Source organism: Colobus angolensis, unplaced genomic scaffold (assembly GCF_000951035.1).
Source record: "Colobus angolensis palliatus isolate OR3802 unplaced genomic scaffold, Cang.pa_1.0 Scaffold316, whole genome shotgun sequence".
Lineage (NCBI taxonomy): Eukaryota > Metazoa > Chordata > Mammalia > Primates > Cercopithecidae > Colobus > Colobus angolensis.
Window position 1 is genome coordinate 539,265 of NW_012116444.1, and position 12,375 is coordinate 551,639.

Sequence of the window (12,375 nt, forward strand, 5' to 3'; positions counted from 1 at the left end):
CAAAAAAAAAGAAAAAAAAAAAGAAAACGAAAGAAAAGAAAAAAGAAAAAAAAAATTAGCCAGCTGTGATTCCACACATCTGCAGTCCCAGCTACTTGGGAAGCTGAGGTGGGAGGCTTGTTTGAACCCGGGAGGCAAAGGTTGCAGTGAACCATGATCACGCCACTGCACTCTAGCCTAGGCGGCAGGAGTGAAACTCTGTCTCAAAATAAATATATATATATAACAAGAAAAAAAGGGAAAAGAAAAAAGAAAAGAAAACCAAGATGATCAGGATAAATAGCTAATGCACGCAGGGCTTAATACCTTAGGTGACATGTTGATAGGTGCAGCAAACCACCATGGCACACGTTTACCTATGTAACAAACCTGAACATCCTGCCCATGTATCCTGGAACGTTAAATTAAATTAAATTAAAGACAAACGAACAAGAAGACAGTGTTGTGCCCACTCAGTAGCTGTAGACCTAGGTGGTGGGGAGGTACTAACGTGGATCCCAAAGGGCCCCGGAAGGCAGATGGGGCCGGGGAGAGGACTGCCTTGTAGGGTGCCACATGACTTGAGAACAAAGCTAGCACCAAGAGGACAGGGGCCCTCATTCCCATCTGGCTTAGTTAGCCTCCTCTGAAAGCCTGTTTCTCCTCCAAGCCCAATACCTGGCTGCTCCCCCGTTCCCTGGCAACATCAGGTTGGTGATGTTGAGGCGTCTGGAGGTGCCCCTTTTCCAGAACCTGAGACCAGGGTAGCTGTTTCATAGAGCTTTAAATCAGGCCCAGTGAAAAGGTCCCAGGCCGGGGCCCACACGCAGAGGACTGCTGGAGAGGGAGCCACCTCCCTCCATCCCTGCCAGACCTTAGGCTGCCCACAGAACCCCTGGAGTCAGAGTGAAGGCACACAAAGCTTTATTGGCTCCGTTCCAGGCAAGGACTTCAGTGTGGGGCTCTTGCCTGCTCCCATCTGTCTTCCCCTGGTGGGTCTTCAGGGGCCTCAGGGTCTGTCTCACCTGCGCTGTGTCCTCCCAGCTCTCCCTCCAACAGGGGCCATCTTCTGTGGCAGACCACACTCATGGAGTTGAAAGGGCCCATGATCCCTGTGGGGAGCCTAAGAAAGTAGGGATTTGGGCACAGCATCTCACCCTGGGCTGCATAGATGGCCCCATAGGAGAGAAAACAGACATGTGTGTGAGCCAGCCTTGCTGGGGGCAGGGGCATCTCCATCCATGGTTAGATGGCTTCCAAGCAGTCATAGATCTAGTGTCTGCGGTTGGGCAGGCTGTGGCTCTGGTGGCTCGGGTGACCGTGGTGACTGTGGTGACTGTGGCCATAGAAAGTGTGTGTGTGGTTGGCACCAGCTACGGTGTTTTCCCGCTGGGTGAGGAAATTCTTTTGCAGCTTCATCTCCACTTCCTCGAGGGCCCTCAGCTCCTCCTGGTTGATGTCCTTGGACTCCAGGTGACCTGAGTACTGGTAAGCTGTGGCCCGCTGCAACATGGAGTGAGCCAGGTGCCGCCCCTGGGTGTCAATCTCCTTGGTGCAGGCAGCCACAGCGGCCCACGTGGCCTCATCGGTGGATGGGGCTTTTCCAGACTCCTGGTGGATCTCTTGGATCACTGACGGCCCAGATGTCTTCTGCCTGCTGGTGAAGGATTCCCAGTGCGGAGTGGAGCCCACTTCTCCGTGCCTCGTGGTGAAGGTCTCCATGTGAATTGTGGTGCTGGCCTCTCCACTCCCACTCTCAGTCTGGGTAGCATTGCCACTGGTGCTGGCGTTGTTGTTGCGGGCCAGCTTCTCTTCGGAAAGGCAGCTAAAGTGAGATTTGATCCAGCTTTCATTCTTTGCTTTATGGGATTCTGGTGACTTGTCCTTGTCTGGTGGACACTCAGAGGTTACCTTTCTTCTCCTCTTTTTCTGAACCCACAGCATGAGACCTCCACCTCCTAGCAAGAGGGCAGTCCCCAGCACCACCTTGCATGATGGCTGCTGGATGAGCTCCAAGAAGGTCTCCAGGACCCCACACCAGGCAGGCAGAGCTAAGAGCACGCTGGGCAATCTCTGGTAGTATGGTTCATGCTTGAAAGGGCAGGCTCCCCAAGGATGTCTGGCGGGCAGGCCCCCTGCTGCACCCTCCCTAGGTGCCCCCTACCACCTCAACAATGAACCCCATTGTGAGGAAGGCAGTTGGGGAGGGTGCAGAGTTGGGGAGAGGCTGCAGCATCCCTCATGTCTAGCCTGGCATGCATTGCCTGAGGCCTGGGTCCTGTCTCCTCCTGACAGCTATCCCCAAGCTCAGTGAAAGGGCCGCTTCTCCGATTCTGAGTCTTTCTGCCTTCTGCTTGGAACCCATTCTACAACTCAGGCCTTTGTATCTTCCAGTCTTTGGTTTCTCTTTCTCCTGATCTGGTGGTCCCCGGGGGCAAAGGATGCTGGGTCAGGCTGGCCATGGCAGAAGGACCCCCTTGACGGGGCTGGTATCCATTCCTAGCCATCTGAGACCAGAGAACCCTCCATCCAGGGCCCATGTCTGCTGCCAGCCTGGCATAGTCCATCCTCATTTGAGCCCCTCACCCCACCACAGGGCAGAGTTCAGAGGGAAAAGAACCCAGGAAGAAGCTCATTCTGGAATAACTAACATGAGGTCACAATGGGCTGAGGGCGGGGAGGCAAGCAGTGGGCTGAGAAGGCAGAGTGGACAGGACAGGAGACTTCATTGGGTCTAGATTCCGGATGGTGGCTGCTACCTCTTGCCTTAGTGATGCACCTACAAACCTGGAATTTGTCCCCCCATAAATAGGCATGGTTCGGGTTGTGAGCAGCTAAGCTTGCTAGCAAGGCTTTCCATAGGTGCAGACAACGAAAAGCCTAATTAATCTCCAAGGCCTCTCAGGGTATAGACAGGCCTGGGCCACTGTATTTTTTTTTTCCTTGAAAGCATCTAGCCCATTAAAAAAAATAAGAAATGCCAAAATGGGGTTGTAAAAATTGTGATGCTTTAAGCAAAATATTTTCTTTAACAGAGTAATGGTTTTAATATATACAAAATATTATATCATTGCAAGAAAGCATGGTCCACTCTACGTATGGAAGGAATAGGACGCAAGCATTTTATGGAGAACCTCATCTTCCCAGTCCTGCTGCACTAGTCCTGTGGTTGGCCACTAACCTCATTTGGAAATAACAATTCAAAGTCCATCTTTCAGGGTGTTTTTGGGTGTGAGTTCAGGGCCATAGAGCCCTTGTGTAATGACCTCCTCCTCTAGACTACAGTCATAACTTCTATTTAAAAAGAATACTCTTGGCCGGTGCGGTGGGTCATGCCTGTAATCCCAGCACTTTGGGAGGCCGAAGCAGATGATCACAAGGTCAGGAGATCGAGACCATCCTGGCTAACATGGTGAAACCCCATCTCTACTAAAAATACAAAAAAAAAAAAAAATTAGCCGGGTGTGGTGGCAGGAGCCTGTAGTCCCAGCTACTCAGGAGACTGAGGCAGGAAAATGGTGTGAACCTGGAAGGCAGAGCTTGCAGTGAGCCGAGATCACGCCACTGCACTGCAGCCTGGGAGACAGAGCAAGACTCTGTCACAAAAGAAGAAGAAGAAGAAAAAAAAGAATACTCTTTATTCAAATAATCAGTACGAATTAGAGATGCTAAAAAGATTTTTTTAAAAAGAGCTACACAGGGCCGGGCATGGTGGCTCACGCCCGTAATCCCAGCACTTAGGGAGGCAGAGGCAGGCAGATCAGTTGAGCTCAGGAATTTGAGACCAGCCTGGGCAACACGGCAAAATCCTATCTCTACTAAAAATACAAAAAATTAGCCGGGCATGGTGGTGTGCGCCTTTGGTCCCAGCTACTTGGGAGGCTGAGGTGGGCAGATTGCTTTAGTGCCAGGAGGCAGAGGTTGCAGTGAGCCGAGATTGTGCCACTGCATTCCAGCCTGGGTGACAGACTGAGACTCCATCTTAAAAATAAATAAATAAATAAATAAATAAGAGGCCCAGCACGGTGGCTCACGCCTGTAATCCCAGCACTTTGGGAGGCTGAGGCTGGCAGATCGTGAGGTCAGGAGTTCGAGACCAGGCTGGCCAACCTGGTGAAACTCCATCTCTACTAAAAACACAAAAATTAACCAGGCATGGTGGCAGGCACCTGTAATCCCAGCTACTCAGGAGGCTGAGGCAGGAGAATCGCTTGAACCTGGGAGGTGGAAGTTGTGGTGAGCCGAATTGCGCCACTGCACTCCAGCCTGAGCAACAGAGCGAGACTCTGTCTCAAAAAAAAAAAAAAAAAAAAAAATGAGAGCTACAGAGTTTCAGGGAGTGCTTTCCAGAAGAATCTCTAACTCTTCACTGATTCATCCAGGGCAGCTTCCCACCTCCTATTTATTTATTTTAATAGAGACAGGGTCTTACTATATTGGCCAGGCTGGTCTCCAACTCCTGGTCTCAGGAGATCCTCCTGCCTTGGCCTCCCAAAGTGCTGGGCTTACAGGAGTGAGCCACTGAGCCTGGACCCCATCTCCTCTTTAGAGGACCTTTAATGGCTGCAGGAGGCCCTTACAATGTGACATATTCCCTCCTCAGCCTGAGTGTTGGGCTGCAAAGTCTACCTCAGGGGCCAGGACAGGGCAAGAGAAATACAGATGTCAGAGTGAAAATTGTTTGCATCTTCCTTCGTGGGCATTTTGGCTGTGCCCCAGAAGCAAGGAAGGGACCCTCTATCTCTGACAGTGTTCTCTGTGACAGTGCCTTGGGAGGATTATATTGACCCTGTGGCTAAGAGCCTGAAGGCTCAGTTCCTATTCTAAAATGAGGAAACTGGATTTGAAAGGTTAAGTGGTTTCCCCAAGGTCTCTGTTAACTGGCAGAAGTGGCAGGATTCTTGCCCAGGTCCTCTGACTCCAGATGCTGGGCTCTTCCTACCACACCCCGCTGGCTCTCTGGTGTGTGGGTGAGTGATCAGATGGGAGCTGGAGCCAGCATAGGTTGCGAGGGAGACAGACAAGTGGGTATGTGCGGCCCACAGCCTGCCAAATCCACAGAAGCCTGTGCTCCTGGGCACCCCATGCCCTCTGCAGGAGTGGGTGGGTAGCACGGAAGGGAGGGTCCAGAGAAGAGTCTGGGGGTCTCTGTGGATTCTCTGGGTGGCAGGCAAGCACCAGATGCAAAGTCCACCCTCCCCATCCTGAACTAGAGCGTCCTTGAACCTTGAAGCTGAGTAAGGTCTCATGCTTAGAGGCTCAAAATGCTTCTCACTTCAAGAGAACCAGGACCTCACCAAACCTCCAGGCCCCACGAACCAAGCACCAGCAGAAACTTAGAGTTGTGTCCCTGCTCAACATGGGCCTCCACAGGGCATTCATCGTCCCCAAGGAAGGGGCACATTCCCTCAGTATTGAGCTATGAATGATCAACGTGTCCATCAGGCCAAGGGTCACAGTCACCAAGCAGCTTTGCCGCAATGCCAATCCCACTGTCATTTGAATCATTATTACCGTTGGAATCAGTACCTTCCAATGCATATTACTCTACAATTTATAGCATGCTTTCAGTTGCATTCTCTCAGAATGTTTTGTTCAACCATCCCATAATATGAGCATTATCACTCCCACGTGTCCGATAGGGACAGCAATCATCCCACACTAAGTCAGTGCCAGGGCTGTGACTTTTTTTTTTAGACGGAGTCTCACTCTGTCACCCAGGCTGGAGTGCAATGGTGTGATCTCGGCTCACTGCACCCTCTGCCTCCCGGGTTCAAGTGATTCTCCTGCCTCAGCCTCCCAAGTAGCTGGGATGACAGGCACCCACCACCATGCCCAGCTAATTTTTGTATTTTTAGTAGAGATGAGGTTTCACTATGTTGGCCAGGCTGGTCTCAAACTCCTGACCTCGTGATCCGCCCACCTCTGCCTCCCAGAGTGCTGGGATTACAGGCGCTCACCCAGAGCTGTAATTTGAAACCAGAGTCCACGATCTACATGATACTGCCTCAATAGGAGCTACACCATTCCCAAAGCTGACCAGACACTCTGTTGAAATAGTGTGGCCTAGCAGCTCCAAAGGGTTTATAATGAGAGTCAGCGAGGGAGTAAAACGGAGCATGGGCCATGCAGTCAGACGAGGTGCAAATCTCAGCTCAGCTATGTGTTAGCCGAATGACCTTGGGCAGTGACCATGTTACTCCGAGGCCCGGACTCCCATCTGTGGGATGGTCCTATAGAGAGCACTACCTCAGAGGATTGTGCGGTAAGGAATGGGGATGGGCGGAGCAGGGCAGCAGGATTTGCCATTTTCTTCTACCTTCATTTATTGCACCTGGGACTCTGTTACATGTTGAGTGTCGCAAATATCATCTGGTCCCTAACCTCAGAGTGGGGGAGACCCATGTGTAAAGAGAGACGGGATCACAGGAGCCACAACAGGGAGAACTAATTCTGGCAAGGAGGCTTAGTCCAGAAGAGAATGTACAAACAAACTTTGGAGGGAAGTGGGACTGTGGCTGGGCTGCCACGTGACCCCAGCCACATGCCCTCACATCTGCACTGAGTGACAAGGTTGACAAGGACTTTCACACCCATTTTCCAGTCCAACCCCAGAATCACTCTGGGAGCTACAAAGGCACGTTAACAGTTCACAGCTGGGTAAACTGAAGCAGGTGAGGTTTAGCTTAAGTTTACAGGCCAGCAAGGAGCTTCCTGCCTGTCTCCTGACACCAGACCAGTCTCCCCTGTTCCTCTCCAATAATAAAATGACCCACTGAGTACCAGACTATCCCTGGACAGCTTGACAGAGCCTGTGTACCCTCCCTTGGTCTCTGGTTAAAGAGAATGGGGTCACTCACATCTCCCCAACTCCCACAGAGGACAGCCCCGCTTACCTCGGAAGGGGAAGGTGCCCAGTTTGTGCAGATTCTCCTCCAGTTTCCCATAGTCCACCTCTGCAGTGGCAGTGAAGGGGGTGGTCACAGGGGGGTAGATGCCCGCAATGTCCACCTTCTTCCCCTCCCCTGAGGCCCAGCCCCTCACATTCCTGGACAAGCTCCTGCTTAGCCCCTGCCTCACAGAGGACCAGACTTGGGGACCCAGCATCTCTGCAGGAGGCCTGAGGCACAATTGGTCTGTGTCCCGGAGTGAGACTTAGTTTGAACTCTTTCTAACCCCCTATTAATGATCAATGTGTCTAGTTAAAAATTTGCGGCCTCCCTGACTTGTGGCCACTGGGGCAGGCCTGAGCTGGGTGTCCCCAGGGTCAGGAGCAAGACCTGTAGGCCCCAGGGGGCCCTCTTCCTTCTGGGTAGCAGCTGGAGAAATGCCACAACCCAGTGTCCCTCTGGCCAGACGTAGGACTGGTTTCTGGGATCCCAATTCTAAAGGGTATCTCCAGCGGGATCTGGGCCCTCCTCCCACAATTCCCAGCCCCAAAGCCAGAAGCCTAGCCAGGTTTCCACGGGCAGTTGTGAGGTTGGTGGAGCTGATTGGCTGAGCAGGCCCTGCCCTGTGGGAGGCGTGGCAAGGCTGGGCAAGAAGCCGCCTGTGGCGGGCTGTCCCTTCCCTGCCCTGCTCCCTTGCCAGGCTCCTCCTGCCAAGGCAGCCACATGACAAGCCTGTGCTAGCCACAGACAGCCCCACAGGACAGCAGTCACCAGGAAGGGGGCCCAGGATGAGTGTTTTACCGTCAATCCATGCAAGGGCCAAGCCTGGCCCTAGAGACGTGGGAAGGGGCAGGAAAAGTTGCGTCATGGGAAGTTGGGACGTGGGAAGGGGCAGGAAAAGGGCAGGGAAGAAAGGAAAAGAGACCACAGTAAAGCAGCTGCGGGGCTGGCTCAGAGGGCCAATTAGCTCCCAGTTTTCCTCCTCCCCAAGCCAACATTTGCCCCCAGTCTTCCTTCATTCCCAGAGATTTCAGACACAAATGGAAATGAACATCGCAATTAGCAAAAACAGCTTTTTTATTGTGGCAGTTTGTGGGTGCTCCTGTATCACGCAGAAAAAAGGCTGGGCCCTCCGTTAGCTCTGAGAGTCATTCTTAGGACCCTCTGGCTGCACACAGAGAGGGGCTGGGTAGCTGGCTGTGCTGGGGCACAAATTCACTGGGCTGGCACGGGCTGAGGGGTCTCCCGCCCACTCTCATCAGGCCCCTCCAGTCCGTTATGCTCAGCCCCCGGCTCAGGATGCTCCAGGGCGTGCCGGGTATCAGTCTGCCACAGCTGCACCAGGTCCGTGGGGGTCTTTCCTGCCTGGGGTGGCGGGGCGGGGCGGGGGCAAGAGAAAATCTGTTCACTCTCCTGAAGGCTTTCACAGAAGGTACCCTCATCAACACCACCCGTGCTTCTCAAATGGGGGCAACTGGCTACGTGTGAAGATACTTTTGGTTGTCACACTAGGGGACAGGGTACTACTGGCATCTAGTGGGCAGAGGCCAAGAATGCTGCTTAAACATCCTACAGCACATAGGACAGTCCCCACAACAATCGCCCAGCCCGAAATGTCAATCATGCTGAGGGTGAAAAACCCTCATTTATACCTTCTCCAGATTTTCCTGCTTTTCTCATTATCCCCTTAGCCTTTCTTGAGCCTGAGGGACTCTCCCATGCCCTCCTTTTGTGAATGTTCTGGGCCCCAAAGAAGAACTTGGACTAAGTGTTCCCTAGTCCAAGGTGTTCCCTGGGCACCTTCCTCTTCCAAGGACTTCCTGCCTAGATCCTAAGAAAACTCAAAGACCACAGGAACTGACATGGAGTGCTAGGAACTGTCATGCCAGCCAAGTGCTCGGTCCCTTCCAGCTCTGGCCCTTCATGATTCTGGCCTCCTTGGGCCTGTACGTGAGGACCCCCTCTGGCCTAACTGGGGGTCTTTGGGAAGTCCTCTTGCTGCCCCTCCTGCTGTCTCTCTGCACTTGCACTCTGGCCATAGACACACATAGAGAATGGGGCGGGCGGTCGGCATGGTGCTCTGGAAGACGACAACCTTATGTACTGTGGTGCTGGCTAGAGCCAGTGATACATGTCCCGAGGCACGGGTTGCCCCAGGGGCCTGGACAGCCCCTGCACTGTGTGAGTGCTCACGCCAGTGACTGAATCAGGGGGAATGAGCTTACCAGGTTCTTGGTCATCATGTCAGCCCCATGCAGGAGCAGCAGTTTGATGATTTTGTAGCGGTTGAGCCTCACGGCATCATGCAGGGCAGTATCCCCTTCCTAGAGTCAGAGTGGCACTCAGCATGGCCCTTGTGGACAGTGGGAGGGGGCAAGGGTGATGGGAGGTGGGCTAGAGGCCCTGCTCAGGGCCAAGTCCTGAAGGCCTCAGGAGGAAGGACACCACCTGTAGGGGCCTGCAGGCTGCCCATGCACCCATGGTGGGGTGAGCAGCGGACAGGCTAGCACTCACTCTGTCTCTGGCATTGATGTCCAGGCCCAGGGATAGAAAGTGCTCCACAATCTCCACGTGCCCTGTCCGAACTGCCACGTGCAGCGGGGTGCTTAGCAGCTGGGTGGGAAGAATCAGGAACTGCTGGTTGACAGGGTTGGAACTATGGTACCCCTGGGGAGCGGGAGCTGTCCTAACTCCAGCTTAATCCCTCTTCCAAGTCCTAGTGCCAAGGCCTGAGCCCTGGAGGGGCAGAGAATGGTACAATTTCCTACCATCCTATCCAATGGCCTAACTCTAAAGACTTAAATGCCACTTCCTCTAGGAAGCCTTCTATGATTCTCCTCCCACCCAGCTGCTCACTCTTCTACCCTTCTTTTTTTTTTTTTTCTTTTTTTGATGGAGTCTTGCTCTGTTGTTTTTTTTGATGGAGTCTTGCTCTGTTGCCCAGGCTGGAGTGCAGTGGTGCCATCTTGGCTCACTGCAAGCTCCGCCTCCCGGGTTCACACCATTCTCCTGCCTTGGCCTCCCAAGTAGCTGGGACTAGAGGCGCCCACCACCATGCCCAGTTAGTTTTTTTTTTTTTTTTTTTTTTTTTGTATTTTTAGTAGAGATGGGATTTTACTGTGTTAGCCAGGATGGTTGCAATCTCCAGACCTCGTGATCTGCCCGCCTTGGCCTCCCAAAGTGCTGGGATTACAGGCGTGAGCCACCGTGCCTGGCCCTACCCTTCTTTTAATAATCATAATAGATGTCATTTATTGAGAGATGATTATGTAATGGATATGGCAAAAGCTTACAAGACATTTGCCTTATGTTGAACAAATAATCCATTTACATATGTTTTCCCACCTAATCTACACAAGAACTCTGCAAGACATTTTACAGATGAGGAACAGAAGCTCAGAGGCTGTCACTTGTTCAAGGTTCTACATGAAAGAATGAATGAATAGAAGGATGGTGCATAAATAAATGAATGAATGAGGGGATAAATAAATGGAGGAATGGATGGATGAATAGATAGGTAGATAGAAGGATAATGGCGGAGAACATGAACAAATCATGCATCTTTTGAGTGGTCCTAAAGCCTCCAAGACAGTGAGTCTCTTGTTCTCCCTTCTTGTCTGCTCTTCCTGCTCCTATCCTCAGATGGTGGTTCCTCAAGGGCCTGTGTGGATGGCAGGGACCAATTCGTGGGCTGGGAGGCCCAGTAGGATACTGTTTTAGCTTCCCTGCTCTGCAGCCAGAAACCAGACTAGCTCACTACCTTCCTGCCCCCTGGGGCTTTCCTGCCCTCGGACCCCTGCCTTCCTCCCCACAGCCACCCCAATATCTGTTGCATCTGAGCATTGTTGCCTCACCTTATCCCTCACATTGGTGTCTGCTCCTCGGCTTTGCAGAAGTTTCACCACCTCTAAGTGGCCCCCGCGGCAGGCCCAATGCATGGCTGTGCAGTCCAGCTAGAAGGAAATGATGGGGTCTAACTACAGAGCTGCAGGGAAGAAAGCATCTGGAGGGAATGGACTCCAGCCAGAAGGGCAGAGGGATATCTAGGAGAAAGGTACAGGGAGCAGGCCTGGGCATGGGCAATGGGCCAAGTGGAACAGAAGAACACTCAGGGCCCATCTGGTCCAAGCCAGACTCACAGAGGATGCTTAGGGAGGAGAAGGGGCTAACTCAAGGTCACATAAGCCACTGAGGTGGAGTCTGGCCCCTGAGCAACCTGTTTATGCTTCAGGTTGGCACAGGTGTCAGGGAGAGGGTGTCTGTCAGTGCTGGACACACCTCCTGTCTCCCATTGAATACCTGCCCTCTCACTCACCCGATCCTGGAAGTCCACAGTGGCTCCACTAGTTAGAAGCTTCTCCAGGATTTCCACGTGGCCTTCCAGGGAGGATCGGTGCAGTGCTGTCCGACGGAACTGTCCCCAGAGAGGCTGTCAGGGCCTGGCCTCTGGCTCCAGGCCTGAGCCCATCTCCCACCCAAGCTGAGGCCCAGGCCTCCCCCACAGCTTGATTCTCACCCTTGTGCTTGGCCCCCATGTTTTCTGTGTTCTGCCTGCTCCCTTATGCTCTATCCAGACCAGCCTGGGAGCCCTCTGCCCCGGGGAACCCGGCCTTCTCACTGCCTGCCAAGCACATCAAGCCATGCCTCTACACAGGCGGTTTCCTCTGCCAAGCATGACTGCTTTGCCCTCACTTCCTGGGAGTGCTTCATGAAATCTGCTATTCCTTCAAGATGCAGCTCAAATGCCATCATTTCCTTGAAACCTCTATGCCAGGGCTTCCCTAGGGCCCAGATAACCCTTAACTGTGAGAGTGTGTTTGAGGGCAAGTCAAGTCTTGCTGGACTCCCCAAGTGCCTAGCACAAGGCCAGAATGAACAGGTGACACTGATCACTGATTCCAAGAAAAAATAAACTTTTCCCCTTCTCCTTTCTGCCTTGGACTTTTGAAACACTCAAGCCACAATATCTTTCCTTATTCTCATGATCCGGTTACAGGCCACTGTGAGTATCTTTCCATATTCTAATGATCTGGTTACACGTCAGTCTCCCCAAGGAATCAACCCTGGCCTGTTTTATTTATTTATTTTTATTTTTATTTTTGTATTCTGGCACCTAGCATGGCGCTCAGAAGTAGGAGGTACTTGGACAGACTGAAAGGATTAAGACTTTGGAGTCTAAAAAACAGAAAGGACATGCGGTCCAAGTCTACAATAATGCAGACCAAAGGTGGAAAACCACTAATGTGCCAAATTCCAGGAGATGACAGCAAGAAAGCACCCCAGAAGTGTGAAAGAGGCAGTTTCAGGGAAAACAAAAATAAGTATGATGGGTGATGAAAAATTTAGAAAATATGGCTGCAAGGGGCCGGACATGATGACTCATGCCTGTAATCCCAGCACTTCAGGAGGCTGAGGCAGGTGAATCAACTGAGAACAGGAGTTCGAGACCAGCCTGGCCAACATGTTGAAACCCTGTCTCTACTAAAAATACAAAAATTAGCCGGGT

The 12,375-nt window shown here is 52.2% G+C and overlaps 3 protein-coding genes across 6 annotated transcripts in view; all 3 read right to left on the reverse strand.

Annotated features, from left to right (window-relative positions):
* Positions 1 to 7,447, reverse strand: part of HOGA1 (4-hydroxy-2-oxoglutarate aldolase 1) — a 36,205-nt gene extending 28,758 nt beyond the window's left edge. For all 3 annotated transcript variants that reach the window (XM_011951178.1, XM_011951177.1, XM_011951176.1), the window contains exon 1: positions 6,876 to 7,447. In XM_011951178.1, coding sequence (XP_011806568.1) covers positions 6,876 to 7,086 — 211 coding nt within the window. In that variant the 5' untranslated portion in view covers positions 7,087 to 7,447. The remainder of the gene's footprint in view (positions 1 to 6,875) is intronic.
* LOC105518264 (chromosome unknown open reading frame, human C10orf62) lies at positions 887 to 2,566 on the reverse strand. The gene has a single exon (XM_011951175.1). The coding sequence runs from the start codon at positions 1,921 to 1,923 to the stop codon at positions 1,252 to 1,254; it is 672 nt and encodes a 223-aa protein (XP_011806565.1). The 5' UTR covers positions 1,924 to 2,566; the 3' UTR covers positions 887 to 1,251.
* Positions 7,448 to 7,928: 481 nt separating the features above from the next.
* Positions 7,929 to 12,375, reverse strand: part of ANKRD2 (ankyrin repeat domain 2 (stretch responsive muscle)) — a 19,100-nt gene continuing 14,653 nt past the window's right edge. The window contains exons 5-9 of one of the 2 annotated variants that reach the window (XM_011951179.1): positions 11,185 to 11,283; positions 10,724 to 10,822; positions 9,384 to 9,482; positions 9,095 to 9,193; positions 7,929 to 8,234 (exon numbers count right to left, since the gene is read on the reverse strand). In XM_011951179.1, the coding sequence (XP_011806569.1) occupies positions 8,085 to 8,234; positions 9,095 to 9,193; positions 9,384 to 9,482; positions 10,724 to 10,822; positions 11,185 to 11,283 (546 nt within the window). In that variant the 3' untranslated portion in view covers positions 7,929 to 8,084. The remainder of the gene's footprint in view (positions 8,235 to 9,094; positions 9,194 to 9,383; positions 9,483 to 10,723; positions 10,823 to 11,184; positions 11,284 to 12,375) is intronic. The other variant, XM_011951180.1, reaches the window with a different exon arrangement.